The sequence below is a fragment of the Amblyraja radiata genome, chromosome 10 (assembly GCF_010909765.2).
Source record: "Amblyraja radiata isolate CabotCenter1 chromosome 10, sAmbRad1.1.pri, whole genome shotgun sequence".
In the NCBI taxonomy this organism is placed as follows: Eukaryota; Metazoa; Chordata; class Chondrichthyes; order Rajiformes; family Rajidae; genus Amblyraja; species Amblyraja radiata.
The window spans coordinates 53,831,324-53,846,589 of record NC_045965.1 but is presented as its reverse complement, the minus strand read 5'-3'; the positions used below and the strand labels follow the sequence as shown (position 1 = coordinate 53,846,589).

Sequence of the window (15,266 nt, the reverse complement as noted above, 5' to 3'; positions counted from 1 at the left end):
TGACATTTGCTGAGACTGAAAGGCAGATCTGAGGTGTGGTGCTCTAATATTCAGATTCTTTCTTTGCTGGACTAATTTCACACCTCCTTTTCAGACACCACCTTAGTCTGGAACCCCCTTTTTTAATTAAACCTTTGGTCTTGATCTATTTCGGTAGATCTATCTCTTTCCTTTTAGTTTCCCAATATTGTTCATTTTTTAACTCAAAGATGGCTATGGGGAGAGATGGAGTGGAGGGGAGAGATTGGAGGGAAGTAGTCAAGGCCAAGATTGGATCAGCCATGATTGTACTGATGGTGGAGTTGGCTCAAGAGGCCAACTGGTCTATTTCTACACATCGTTCTTATATTCTTGTTCGGCGTCAGTCTCTTCTTGGTAAAATGCCATAAAATTCTATGAGATCACTGACTAAATGTAAAAAAACATTACTCTATTACTTAAGAAATCTTTGCTTTTCAGATCATTGGCAACTGCAACCAGAGGTAGAGTTCAAATGCAGAGACCTTGATGTCAGCACAATTACTATTTCTTCACACTTATTAAATACTACACGTGGCAAAAATAAGGAAACAAAAACCTGTATGTATGAAGATCATTTCGACTACCTAAAAGGTAAATGTTCTTCGCAAGATATCGTAGCCAAGGATCTGAATAAATGTGCTCAGGATTCTGTGAGTACTACTGAATCAACATCTGGAAAGTACCGCCTTGCACCACTAGTGACCAAACATGCAACTGGACTGCACAACAGTAATATTGAAACAGCAATCGCTTCCAACATTCAATGTGGAAACCATGTCTTGTCCATGACAAGCCGTCAACTAGCGGACAATCAATTGAATGATCCAACGCACGAAACAGAGTCGAATTCAGTAATGTCTGAGTGCCGTGATCCATGTTCTCGACAACCTTTAAAAGCTTGTGAAACTTCAACAATAAAGCAACCGTCCGCGTTTAACTTGGAAGGAAAACTACCCACCTGTTCAAAGAATGGAAGCAACTGCTTGGAAACTCTCAGGGAAGAGGAGATTAATTGGAAGGAAAACATATTTCAAGTTGAAGGAACGGTACGCAAAAGAGGTCTTGATTCAAGAATATTAACAGTGCAAGAGTCCACAGAATGTAGTACAAGAAGTCAGACCAATGAAGATGGTCAACATATAGCAAGGCCTTTGGACAGTCAAGTCAACAGCAAAAGTGTTCAGGAGCTAGCTAACTTTGCAGGCTTATCAGCAAGATATTTTGCAATGTGTCCTGTGCAGGACCCACTTGATGTTGTGAGCAAAGGAGTAAATATATATCCTGGCAATAGCAAAAATAATTTCACTAATGACATTCTTCAAAGTTTATCCAAAGCCAGGATGCAAGGGAGACGTCAGAGTTATCAACTGGCAAGAATCAGCCTGTTGGAAGACAAAAGTACATCTTTGGAAACACAGGAATGTATTTCACTGATGGATCAACAGAGATTTGGACACACAAATTCTGTGGTAAACATTTATTATTAATTTATAGCGAAATCATGTGATCGTTCTTTGGGACACTTACCAATTGTATAACTTAATTTTGTTTTTTAGTTTGGTTAGGTTAGTTAGGTTAGCCTATATATTTTTCTCAGACTTTTCATAAAGGCAGCACAAGCATTATGGGCTGAAATGCTTCTTTCTCTGCTGGAACATTTGTGACTCTTTGCAGTAGGATGGGCTATTTGAATTATCTCCAATGCTAAGCAGAAGATATTTAATGATTCAAAATGCGAAGCATGTTTGTAATCTTGGTACCAACTGTGCATACAAACATTGACATTCCACTACCTGACACAAACACTGAAGACTCCATCTTCCATTTCGATTTTAACAAATGCTATCACTTTTGCATCCAAGACAGATTTCTCTGAGAGAATAGATTATATAACTATATCAATAGATATTATATACTTAAAATAACTATTAATAATCAACATAGCCTATTATAACTTTTATAATGACTACATAGATATTGATGTAAAATTAGAACAATAATATTTCTCAGGTTCTGCTTAATAACAATCCGATGTAATTAACATTTACAGATGGGCACAAAGGTCAAATAATGGACTAATTAGATCTATAAAGGGTTGTGCATTATTCCTTAGTTACACACACTAAGCTCATAATATTTTCATGACTGTAGATTGTGCTCTGATTCCAAAATGAGGATTTCCCACTTGGAGTACAATAGGCAGCGATAGCCAGTGCACATTTAGCACATGCAAGCAAAGATTAATTTTCACCTCAAAAGAATATGAATTGTAATAACCAGTTCGTGATCAAAATCTTAATTTGTAAAATCCTTGGTGTGTGCGTTTAATAGTAAATACCCATATAGCCTTACGTTTATCAAATGAGTTGGCAGGCACATCACTTTGTTAACATAAACAAGAGAACAAAGGAACACTGTGAGAGGTTTGTTTTACTGCACAGTGTACATTCAGACAGCTGGCTTTCTTCTAATTGTTGAGTGCCCTGATTTTAACAATCATATGTCACATTACAGTAACAGCAACACTTCTTTATCTTCTATTAACAGGCTGCAGCAATGCTTCTTCCAGCGTTCCGCCCTTATCCTTCCAAACAAACGCTCCATCGAAATAAGGGGACAACAAAGTTACAAAATCAAGCAAAATGCTTGCAAGTAATGTTCATTTAAATTTAATTTAATTTAGTTCAAATGAATTCATTTGTATCAAAGGTTTAAAGGCAATTTTCCATCGTGTTCCTTATTGTTCATTTTTGCCTCAAATTGTGATCACTGTTTGTTGTTTTTCAGTACCGTTTGTGATTTTGTTTTTGGTTCTAAACTTTAAAAAACGTGAAAAGCCAAAAAAAATAGTCTTAAGAAATAAATAAGAATTTATAACAAAAAGTATGCGTGGGTATATTGTAGAACATGTAACTGTATTAGTTGAATGTAAAAGCGCAGGAAGATAAACATTATATCTTCCCATTGAGTGTTTGTTAAAATAAATGTTGATTTAAATGAATGTGAACATGAATGCTGCCTGGATGAGGGGGTATTAGCTATAAGGAGAGGTTGGACAAACTTGGATTGTTTTCCCTGGAGTGTCAGTGGCTAGGGGGAGAGCTGATAAAACGATATAAAATTGTGAGAGGCATAGATAGGGTGGACAGTCAAAACCCTTTTCCCAAGTTAGTTTAACTTGGCATCATGTTTGGCACAGACATTGTGGGATGAAATACTTGTTCCTGCACTTCACTTTTCTCTCGAGATAGGGTGCAGAAACAGGCCCAATGACCCACCGAATCCTCGCCGATCAGCAATCATCCTGTACGCTGGCACTATTCTACACACAAGGGACAATTTACAATTTGTTTTAGCAATGCCAATTAACCTAAAAACCTTTCAGAAGGAACTGCAGATGCTGGTTTAAACCAAAGATAGACACAAAAAGCTAGAGTAACTCAGCGGGTCAGACAGCATCTCTGTAGAAAAGGAATAGGTGACTTTTCGGGTTGAGACCCTTCTTGTTAACCTAAAAACCTGTACATCTTTGGAGTGTGGGAGGAAACTGGAGTATCTGGAGAAAACCCATGCGGTCACAGGGAGAATGTACAAACTCCGTAAAGACAGCACCCATGGTCAGGATCAATCTCGAGTCTCTGGCGCTGTAAAGCAGTGACTCTACCGCTGCGCCATTGTGCCGCCTTCGAACTGTACTATGTTCTATGACATCCACTGTATTATTCTGGAAACATCAGTCGGGCTTTTCAAAAGGGAAGGTGCTTGATGGAACAATCAATGTAAAGTTAGCACTTGCAGGGCTATGGGGAAAGACCAAGAAATGAGACTGAGCAGATTGCTCTATAAAGAGTTAGTATGGATTTGATGGGGTCAATGTCCTCCTTCTGAGGTGTAATAATTCGACTGAGTTTTCCAAATCATTGCTAAAGTGTATGAATGCAAAATGTACTCCAATACTCTGTAATAATGATTTATATTTCATTTAAAATATCAAAATATTGCATTTTTATCTCGCAGAAAAATGATTCTTCAAAACTGTATCATTGCGCTGCACGCACATCAGATGTACACTCAGTGCCGAACATAGCAGATATGACACTACCTGAAGGCCATATTACTGTAGCTCAATTATTGCAAACCGTGAGTGAGGGAATGGATCAAAATCGAGATACAACCCAGAAAAACAGGTATTGTTTTAACGCTCAAACATTAGTCCATATGTACATATTAAAAGAATAACTAAATTATCAGCATAGCTGACTTCTTTTATTATTAAATTCTATTACATTTGTAGCCATTCAAAGGAATACCACACAACAAGAGGAATGAACGGAGATTTCAATGAAGCCTTTTTTCTGTTTTTACAGAAAACAAAGAAAATGCATTAAGTTGCCAACAGATGTCCGTTAAAGAAAAGTGGTATAACTTCAGTAATGTGTTTACATGTGATTTTTTTTAAATGATAGGCATCATGTGTCAGTAATATTAAAAACAAGAGACACATATTTTTTCATAATGCTGGCACATCCAAGGAATTTTAAATTAACCAAACCACCTTTTCCTTGTGCATTGGTATTCTGCCAAGTAACTTCTGGCCTGCTTGCTATTTTATTGGAAGGATGCTTTATGTGTGGGGCTGCTATGATTGTCATGTTGGTGTCCGTACTGATTTCTTTACCCTATTTTAACGTTCATAAAATCACCATCTTGTGAATCATTGGCAAATAAACAAGTTACAGTGGAGGATGTGACTATTGTAACGGGGGAATAACAGAAGATGAAGCCACCTTAAAATGAGCTCTAACATAACTAAAATACACAAATATAGTATGAATCTCTGCCTATCCTGATTAATTGCATTTTAATTTTAATTGCTTTTTTTCTGCATTCTTTATTATCTTGTTTAAAATTAAAATGTTGTAAAGTATAAGTATGTGTACTTGACCTGAAACTGTGATGTAAAGAACAGTACAGCAGAATGTGTAGGAAGGAACTGAAGATGCTGGTTTACACCGAAGATGGATGCAAGATGGAGCAACTCAGCAGGACAGGCAGCATTTCTGGAGAGAAGGAATGGGTGACGTTTCTGGTCGAGACCCTTCTGCAGTGTTAGGGGAGAGGGAAATTAGAGATATGGAAGGTTACACAGAGCTGATAAGGTATGAAAAGGACAGATCAAAGCAGACGATGACCAAGGGAATGTACAATGGTTTGCTGAAATTATGTGAAAATGACAACGAGGCATACTAACAGTAAAGTTAATCAGGAGGGCAGTGAAACGTGTAGGAGAACTAGGGTGGGAGAAGGACACAGAGAGAAGGAAAGCAAGGGTTACTTGAAGTTAGAGAAATCAATATTCATACGTCTGGATTGTAAGCTTCCTGTGAAATATGAGGTGCTGTTCCCCCAATTTGCATTTGGCCTCAGTGGAGGAAGCCCAGGTCAGAAAAGTCAGCATGGGAATGGGAGGAGAAGTTAAAATGTTTAGCAACTGGGAGGTTGTATAGGCCCAGGCGGACTAAGATGGGCCGTATTTTGACTTCTCCCTTCCATGCTGGATTATGATTCTTTGGGTATGAGTGGAATGCCTATACTTTGCTCAGGTAGTTAGCAATCAATGGCAAGATTGATTGGGAGTGAAGCCATTAGAAGTGAACCCAAACCTCCCCGTTTCCCAATGACCATATTATCTGGTAACTGCGAATGTTGGCTTACCAAAGACCATATTATCTGGAATGGGCCACAGGCTAGCAGACAGGAATTAGGACCTCTTGCTGGGTTGCATCTTTTCTTCGACCTTCTTGTGCCATCCTCCGTTCCCACTTAGGTTCATACAGCATGGAAACAGGCCCTTCGGCCCAACTCATCCATGCCAACCAAGCCACCCCATCTAAGCTAGTCCCATTTGCCTCCATTTGGCCCATATCCTTCTAAACCTTTCCCATCCATGTACCCCAGCAAAGTGTCTTTTCAATGTTGTTATTGCACCTGCCTCAACTACCACCTCTGGCAGCTCATTCCATATAACCAACACTCAATGAGTGAGAAAGTTGCCTCTCAGGTTCCTATTAAATCTTGCTCCTTTCGCCTAAAACCTATGCCGTCTGGTTTTTGATTCCCCCACGTTGGGTAAAAGACCTCAGTAAAGGCCAGGGTGAAACCTGAATCAGTGGCATATCATGGATTCAATATCTACTGAGTTATTGGGGGCATCTCAAGCTGTAATTAATTGAACATGTATTGAATGGCTACATTTTTTTGTTGTTTTTTTTAAATTATTTTTTAGTATGTGTTAAAGTATGTATTTAATGTTCCTTCGTGTGTTTTGTGTGGGGGGTGGTGTGGGGGGGTAAGGGGGAAACCGCTTCGGTCGCCTCCTCCATGGAGAGGCAAGTTTTTCCAGGTCGCCTCCCCCGTGGCCTAACATCAAGGATCGGTGCGGCCTTTCCCGGAGACACGCCCAGGGCTGCAGCGGCGGGCGCAGCGTGGACTCTCGTTGTGGAGCGGGTGAGCCCTCGCTGGGGCTCGCTGGAGGGGAGCGCTCCGTTTCGCTGGCCCGGGGCTGCCGGCAGCCTGAAGCCGCGGTCTGCAGAGTTCCAGCTGGCGCGGTGTCTACATCCCGGGATCCCTCGTGGGGGACCCGGGGGAAGAAGAAGCCATCACTGCCGGCCCGCGACCAACTTCTACCGCGGGTCCGGCATGGACTTACCATCACCCCTGGAGGGGAGCTTCTACCGCCGGCCCTGCAGTCTACGGTGCTTCTGGCTGCGGCGGAGACTTTAAATCTCGACCGATCGGCCTACACCATCTTAAAGCCGCGGTCTCCGGTGAGGAAGAGCCGATCCTGGACTGACTCTGGACTCTGGTCCTGTCCACGGGGGGGAAATGGCCAAATGTTGTACCTTCCACCACAGTGATGAATGCTGTGGTGGATGTTTGTGTTACAGTTTTATTGTGGTTGTGTGTTCTTTATTATTGTATTGCTGCTGACAACCCAAATTCCACCGACCCTGGTTGTGTGGCAATAAATTATATCTATCTATCTATCTAAATGCATTTAATCAGTCGATGGAGTTGAATATTTTTCAACAAAATGTCTTAAAATCAAAATTTAATTTAAACCACAAAAGTTACTTTTGTAATTGTTACAGATAACATAACGTTTGTACATTACATTATTTATAAAATCTTACTATAAAATCTGATTTATAATTACAGTCTTATTTAGGTTTTAATGTTGGAGGCAGGGAGAGGCTGACATTTTCTATCAAAATGGAAAGTTAAATAAGGCAGTATCTTGCACACTAAATCCTGTATTTACATAAAACCCAATCACAGTTGCAGAATTAAAGCCTTATTATATTGTCCAGCTTTAGGTTACTTTTGTACATTTACTGTAGTAACAGCAAGAAAAATTACTGCTGGACATCAGGACAAAAGTAATGAGAAATTTCTAAATCACAATGCTTTTCATGCAGTATTGCTTGACAAATATTCTTTTTTTTTTCAGCACAATGAATACAAAATAGGCAGTTCTTTCAAAAAGATTCCTGCAAAGATTTTTGTTTTAAAAAAAGCATTAATTGCACCTTAAAGTTTAGAATAGGTTATGTGTTGCATGATTTAGCAATAACCAAAAACAGTCAGGACATTAGTCTGTGCAGGGGATAAACAAATGCAGAAAATGCCATACTGTATATATACTTTCTGCCCCTCAAAATGGTGCAATGTGCTTGAATTATTATAAATGCTCCGTGTACCACCAATATCACTTGAATCTCGTGAAGGAATAAACAGTTCAGTGTATGTGTCTTATTAAGTGAGACTGCATCTTGCATTTCATCCCAAGTGTGATCATTGAACAGTAAATAATGAAGGTGCCCAAAGAATAGGACAAACTTCAGGTTGACGATCATGTGACTTCCGCAAAGACGTGATTCTGAAAATAGAAATGAAACAAACCAAGATCTGTTATTACTGGACATGGGGAGACATGTTTGATTGTTACTTACTCAGTCGCTAAACAACTACTGAATTCACTTAGCATTATATATTCTTACACTAATAATGTTTTTTTTTCTTCAAATGACAAGCCCAGTGGCAGAGTGGAAAGTCAGATATGCCAACATTCGTGACTCCCACATTGCAATACGTGGGGATAGAAGTCAGGAATAAGTCAAGTTTGTTGTCATGTGCGTAGGCACAGTAAGGTACAGGTACAATGAAAAATAAGGTATCCATGTGCTGCCAGAAACAAGCCTTAGAGTCATCCAGCATGAAAACAGGCTCTTCGGCCAACTTGTCCATGCTGACAAAGATGCCACATCATCCACTTGTTTATGTTTGGCCCGTATTCCTCTGAAGCTTTCCTACCCATATACCTCCCCAAATGCTTTTTAAATATTGTATAGTACCTGCCTCAACTATCTCCTCTGGCAGCTCATACCACATACTCACCATCCTTTGTCTGACCAATGCAGATAATGAAGTCATTGACACTATGAATAATATACCTGAGATGTCTTTGGTAAATATCAAACTGGCTAATACTGAATACCAGAATACTAATCTGACATTAGTCTGAAGAAGGGTTTCGGCCCGAAACGTCGCCTATTTCCTTCGCTCCATAGATGCCGCTGCACCCGCTGAGTTTCTCCAGCATTTTTGTGTACCTGGCTAATACTGAAGGTGTGCCTTTATGCACCCTGAAATACACTAGTTAGTCAATATTCAAGGTCACTGTGCTTCTATTGGTCATTGAAAATGTCTACAATGGAAGTAGATATTAGTATGAAGGAGATGTCTCAACTTACTTGCTGTCATCAAGCCTTTTGAGGCACATTGCTTTGATTTAGTTGAGCTCTGCATGCCTCATCCTGCCAAATGCTAAAATGTTTGTTCTATATCTTTGTCCTCTCAGCACTTTAGTACACAATGCTTTCATGATTTAGATTCCCAGTATCCCAATTTGTTTCTGTACACCGGTGATCAGCTGCCCACATCCTAACAAACCTTCTGTTCTCACTCACTCTCATCGGCTTATAGGCTTATCCTAGTGTTAAAATCTCTCTATGGCCTAATAACTCCTTATCTCAGTAAACTCCCCCCCACCCTCCCTCTGGCCACTCACAAGCCCCCAACCCATCACCATAATTGATAATTGATCCAGTCTGTCGCATCCCCAATTGTCATTGCTGTACCATGGGTGACTTCAACTTGCTCCAACTGTCTTTAATGCAAAGCCCATTACAAAGGTCCATGTCTGGGCCTGCAGCTTAAGAATATTTACTGTCATATAACAATGCAATAAATTAGTCTAAGAAACAAGGTAAGACATCAAATATATCACTGCAGGACATGCAGTTTGTCCTCTCCGAAGGCTAATTTCTGATCCAAGTAACAGTTATAATTTCCTAATAGTGGAAGAAACATTTGACTGAACAACCTTGATTTCACTGCACGAAGGGTCTTAAAAGATTAGTTTAGCATGTTTAAACCTGCACTGACATGTGCAAACTGGTATTATTTTTACCATTTCCTAGATCTCACTAAACAGGAAATGTCAGATGCCTGTTAAATGGAACCAATGTTTCTTTCATTATAACAGTAAATGTAACAGTTTCCCAAGTTACATGTCACCATTTATATCTCTCACTTCCCTGCCCCCTGACTCTCAGTCTGAAGAAGGGTCTCAACGTCACCTATTCCTTTTCTCCAGAGATGTTGTCTGACCTGCTGAGTTACTCCAGCAGTTTGGTGTCTATCTTCAGTTTCCCAAGTGATTTGTATGTAACGGGTGCAGAATGAATCAAACAATGAACAGCTGTCCAGTTAATTCAATATCCAGTTGAGTGAGTTGTGCGACTCCATAATTGGGTCTGCAGAAGTGGTAATTTGCTGTTAGCCTCACAATTGGCAAGGACTAAATGGCCTGAAGCCAATGGAATGACTGACAGATACCAATTAATGGCACCACAGAAATTTGTCTCATTACTTGAAGAACACCTACCCCATTAATGTGATAAGAGCACGTTGATAGCCATTAACGTCTCGGTATTGAAAATCAACTATTACAAAGGGCGGGCATGGTGGCGCTGCTGCCTTATAGCGCCAAAGACCCGAGTTCAATCCTGGCTACATGGTGTATGTGTCTTCACGCTGTCTGTACGGAGTATGTATGTTCTCCCCGTGACCGCGTGGGTTACATAGAAACATAGAAAATAGGTGCAGGAGTAGGCCATTCAACCCTTTGAGCCAGCACTGCCATTCAATATGATCATGGCTGATCATCTAAAATCAGTATCCCATTCCGGCTTTTTCCGGCTTTTTCCCCCATTTCCCGTTTTCTCCCACGATGTACAGGCTTGTAGGTTAATTGGCTCTATATGAATGTAAATCGTCCCTGGTACAGTATGTGTAGGGTAGTGTTACTGTGGGGGAATCGCTGGTCGGTGCAGATTCAGTGGGCTGAAGAGCCTGTCTCTGCGCTGTATCTCTAAACTAAAAAAACTAAAAATACCTGTTCCTTCAAATGTAAATTGTTGGGATTATAAATTGTTTTCCTATTTCTTTTATGCTTAATTATGCTTAATCTTAATTAATCCCCATTCACAGATTCACTAACGATGTCTGCGCATATATCTGATTTAAACGTGAAATTTTACACTAATTTGCTCTTCCTTCTTGGTCCTTGTGCTTAAATTTCACAACCCTCCAACCTGTTTGGTTAACAGATTGCCCTGTTCTCTCATATTATTCCCTCAGGCTCCAGTTTCCCTCATTCATTTTATCATTCAGCTTTCTGCACAAAATGAAAATCTTGTAGCATCTACACGTGCAAAGTACGTCTCAGTAATGTCAACTCATTACATGCCCTGCAACATCAGAACCTGGCATTTTAGTGTTTTAAACATTATCAGCACTGTGCATTCTAAATAAATGAAGGTGCTTATTGCACATGGAGAATGGGACCGGTATTCAATCGTGCTGCATGTATAACACTGACAGGATTGCAAGGTTCAGCTAGTCTCAGTTATGCTGTTAAAACACATCATGGGCGGTCACTTGAAACGAATGGAGGACGCCTGTGAGTGACTTTGTTTAACGTGGGGAGACTGGTGCACAGACAGCCACCACACGGTCCTTGACAGATCTGGGTCAGAAACCAGTGGCATGGAATCCAAGACGACCGGGGACCCTTTTCTGCTGCAGCCTTCATCCGCCTTCCCAGCCGTGACGCTCCACTAAGGTCAGCCATCATCCTCCGCCTGTTCCACCGTTGAGCTCTTCGTTGGATTGCTCTTTGTCAGAGATCTCCCCATTGACTTTACCACCATGGGTGACCCTACCAGGAGCATCACTCTCAGGATCTCAGGACCACACAGGTTTCTCCACAACGCCAAGGTGACAATCCACGGGGAAGCAACAGGGCACATATCACAAGTTATAGGAGTAGAATTAGGCCATTCGGTCCATCAAGTCTACTCCGCAATTCAATCATGACTGATCCCTGCCTCCTAATCCTATTTTCCTGCCTTCTCCCCATAGCCCTTGACACCCAAGAATTTGTCTAGCTCTGCCTTAAAAATGTACACTGATTTGGCCTCCACAGCCCACTGTGGCAATGAGTTCCACAAATTAACTATCCTCTGACTAAGGTTCCTCCTCACCTGCTTTCTAAAAGAGCGCCCTTTAACCCTGAGGCTATGACCTCTGGCCCTTGACTCTCCCAACATTAGAAATGTCCTTTCAACGAGAGTGTAGCTTCAGATGGACCTGTCCCTTGATGAATCCACTACATATTGAAGTCACAACTGTATGTTTAAAGGAAGATGTTCAGTGACACAACAACTTGAAGCCAATACTTTGGGAAGATTAGGATTAGGGGTAATTCAAGCTGTTGTGTAACAAGTAAGGGAATGGGCTCCTTGATTCTCAGATAGCCAACACTCTCTCTCATGAAGAAGGCAGTGGTCTCATCACATCCAAAGGGAATGAAGGTCTGGCAACTACCTTTTGTCATCTCTCCCATCAGGCAAAAGGTATCGAAGTGTGAAAATGCACACCTCCAGATTTAGGGAGTTTTTTCCCAGCTATAATCAGGCAACTGAACCATCCTAGCAACAACTAGAGAGCGATCCTGAAATATCATCTACCTCATTGGAGACCCTCGGACTGTCTTTGATTGGACCTTACTGTCTTTACGATGCACTAAACGTCATCCCCTTATCATGTTTCTGTACACTGTGAATGGCTCGATTGTAATCATGTATTGTCTTTCTGCTGACTGGTTAGCACGCAACAAAAGCTTTTCATTGTACCTCGGTACATGTGACAATAAACTAAACTAAACTAAGTGCCAGTGGTAGGAGTGGACCAAGCAGTTGATCATCACATTGGTTAAACTATAAGTCAATAAAAGCATTGACAGTCATCAACAGTTTAAAACTCATGCACTAGAAACCTTACTATTTAAAAAAAAAACTCAGAAATACCAACTATAAATTTCAATAAAGAATTCAGGCAACCATGCCAATTTAGTCAACCTAAAAAAAATCTTTACAAAATCATTAAACTTTTTTAAGAACTGCAACCATTAACTCTTAACTAGTCTTCGTGTAAACCATTAAAATAGATGTAAACAAATGCATAAATCCGAAAGCATTTCATCATTGTTTTAAGATTAAGAGGTTGAACAGATGAAAACTAAATTGGTCTTTTATACAGTAAATACCACCTCAACTCACACAGAGTTCTTAATACGAAATAAGATTGGAAGTCAAAGATGCAGAAGGTCATGAAAAGCTGAAATATAACTCTAGCTGGTATACAAATCCATTTACAGACTCAAAATGCTGGAGTAACTCAGGGGGATAGACAACATCTCCGGAGTGAAGAAGAATCTCGACCCGAAACGTCACCCATTCCTTTTACCCAGAGATGCTGCCTGTCCCGCAGAGCTACTCCAGCATTTTGTGTCTGTCTTCGGTGTAAACCAGCATCTGGAGTTATTTCCTACACCATATATCATGGTCTGGACACACAGCCATGCAGGCATGCAATGAGGGAATTAATCCAGCGTTATTATTTTTAATGTACATTATCACTTGTACATCCTGTCTTGTGCACAGGATTCTGTTAACAACCACGGAATTGTCACGGAAACCATTTTGTTGAAGGTCATTGTTGAAGAAGAAATTCCTAGTGGCAAAGTATATTTATGAAAAATGACTGACATTTTTTTTTAAACATTCCATTTATTATCTCCAATTTCCCCATAATATAAAGGATTATCAAATTTAATCATGGTTCCCCATAATGCACTGTGATTTATTCTGGTTTAGCAGTAATCGTTGGCATGACAACCAATGTTAAAGATGCATTAATCATTCCCTAAAATCACCAACAGTATGGTTTTAACGCAATAGAGGTCAGCATGGCATAATATGGTTGGTTCCAAAATCCTAAAATTGTATTATCTGGGCAAATTCTTATCAAATAACATCTGTCCCACGATTTAAGATCATTTTAGTAGGTCAAGTATGAAGTAGTGAGCCATTTTTCAGGTGGAAATGTTTTTAGAGATTTTTGAATGTACATCAGAGTGATCCATCAGTTTAATTTATTAATCATAAGATAGACAATAGACAATCACAAATGTAAGGAGCAGAATTAGGCCATTCAGCCCATCAAGTCTACTCCGCCATTCAATCATGGCTGATCTATCTCTCCCTCCTAACCCCATAATCAAATTGGTTTGAATTGCTTACACTGAACCCCTGCAAATCTATCATCTGCCAACTACTCTACAATGTTTATAGATTGTCTTATCAGTATCCTGTCCTTATTTATTCAGTGCATTAGCACAGTTCCATATACTGATTGTACATCTATAGAAAACATGAACAACCAGTCAGAGAATAATCTGTCATTCATCAAAAACAATGAACAGTTAAAAACATAAAAGAGTGTGCCACTCTTGGGGAATATCTGTAAAGCATTCTACGGCGTGGTATTTTAATGGAGACATGAAGTTGTTTAAAGCCGAATGGATCAAAGACGCAGGATTACGTGCTCTTAAAACACTGCAAGTTTCACAGCTAGAATGCCTCGTAGCATTTTCATGTCATGAGTGGTTTTGTCTTCAGAAAAGGCTAGTGATGTGGATATGATCATTCACAAGCATTTATGGTCGTTTTTGTATGTTTAATTTTTCAGTAATTTCTGTCAGGGCACTCTTTTCTGAACCCTGTTAGCTTTTATCCTCTTACATAAGCCTCTCCCCTATGCCATGATGCAAGTTGATATTTCCACAGTTCCAAATTGAAGCACAAGAGCCAGTGATCCTAAAACGATGCTCTATTTTACTGTTTTGATAAGCTAAGTCAGAGGGTCACTTTCCCTTTTCCATCTCTCCCTGGTGTGGCAGTTGGAATTTTTCGCATGGATGTAAAATGTAAAATGACAGTTCCTCTCGCTAGCTCTCAGCACCAGAGGCAGTTAGCAGAGCCATTTCATTGCCATCAGTAGCCCTGTTCTCCAAATGGCACCGCTCTATGGGAGAGACAGTTGCTACCACTATCACCTGTGATGCAGTCTCTCAAGTAAAACCAGGAACATGCTTACATTCAAGCATCAGCTGTCTGACTCAAATTCACTCCCCAGTAGGTTCAGCTACTGCAGTCTGTCGGGGCACTGGAGGTAAAGTGTAACCACTGAGCACTGTTGGAGATCACATGAATTGACTGCTGCCACTGCACCTGTTTCAGAGGTTAATCCTTTTCTCAATGATCATTATCACTGACTCTATGCATCACCCCCATTGAGGTTTCACGCTTGCAAATTGCTGTTTATTTGTCCTCTGTAATCTTTCGCTGTTTTGGCGAAGATATGAATTACAATTCTTTCAATTGAGTTTAGTTTAGTTTAGAGATACAGCGTGGAAACAGGCCCTCCGGTCCACTGAGTCTGCACTCACTGACCAGCGATTCCCACATATTAACACTACGCTACACACACACACACTAGGGACAATTTACAATTATACCAAGTCAATTAACCTACGAACCTGCATGTCTTTGGAGTGTAGGAGGAAACCGTAGATCTCAGAGAAAACCCACTGGGAGAATATACAAACTCTGTACAGACAGCACCCATAATCAGGATCGAACTTGAGTCTCAGGTGCTGTAAGGCAGCAACTCTACCGCTGCGCCACCATACTGCCCATTTCTCCACCTCTAACAGG

The 15,266-nt window shown here is 40.4% G+C and overlaps 2 protein-coding genes across 2 annotated transcripts in view; one reads left to right on the top strand and one right to left on the bottom strand.

Annotated features, from left to right (window-relative positions):
- The first annotated feature begins 281 nt into the window (after positions 1-281).
- Positions 282-2,820, top strand: LOC116977393. Its single transcript, XM_033027823.1, has 4 exons — positions 282-375; positions 460-1,490; positions 2,569-2,673; positions 2,809-2,820. Exons 1-4 carry the CDS (start codon positions 282-284, stop codon positions 2,818-2,820), a joined length of 1,242 nt encoding a protein of 413 aa, XP_032883714.1.
- Positions 2,821-7,083: 4,263 nt separating this feature from the next.
- The window catches only part of plppr5 (phospholipid phosphatase related 5), a 109,968-nt gene continuing 101,785 nt past the window's right edge, over positions 7,084-15,266 (bottom strand). The window contains exon 6 of the mRNA XM_033028883.1: positions 7,084-7,960. Within this exon, the coding sequence (XP_032884774.1) occupies positions 7,934-7,960 (27 nt within the window). The 3' untranslated portion in view covers positions 7,084-7,933. The remainder of the gene's footprint in view (positions 7,961-15,266) is intronic.

Excerpts from the sequence above, each read along its gene's own strand:
- LOC116977393 (XM_033027823.1), top strand. The coding sequence starts at position 282 with ATGATTGTACTGATGGTGGAGTTGGCTCAAGAGGCCAACTGGTCTATT. Across the intron at positions 376-459 it reads TCGGCGTCAGTCTCTTCTTG|ATCATTGGCAACTGCAACCA; the intron begins GTAAAATGCCAT and ends TTTGCTTTTCAG. Across the intron at positions 1,491-2,568 it reads TTGGACACACAAATTCTGTG|GCTGCAGCAATGCTTCTTCC; the intron begins GTAAACATTTAT and ends TTCTATTAACAG.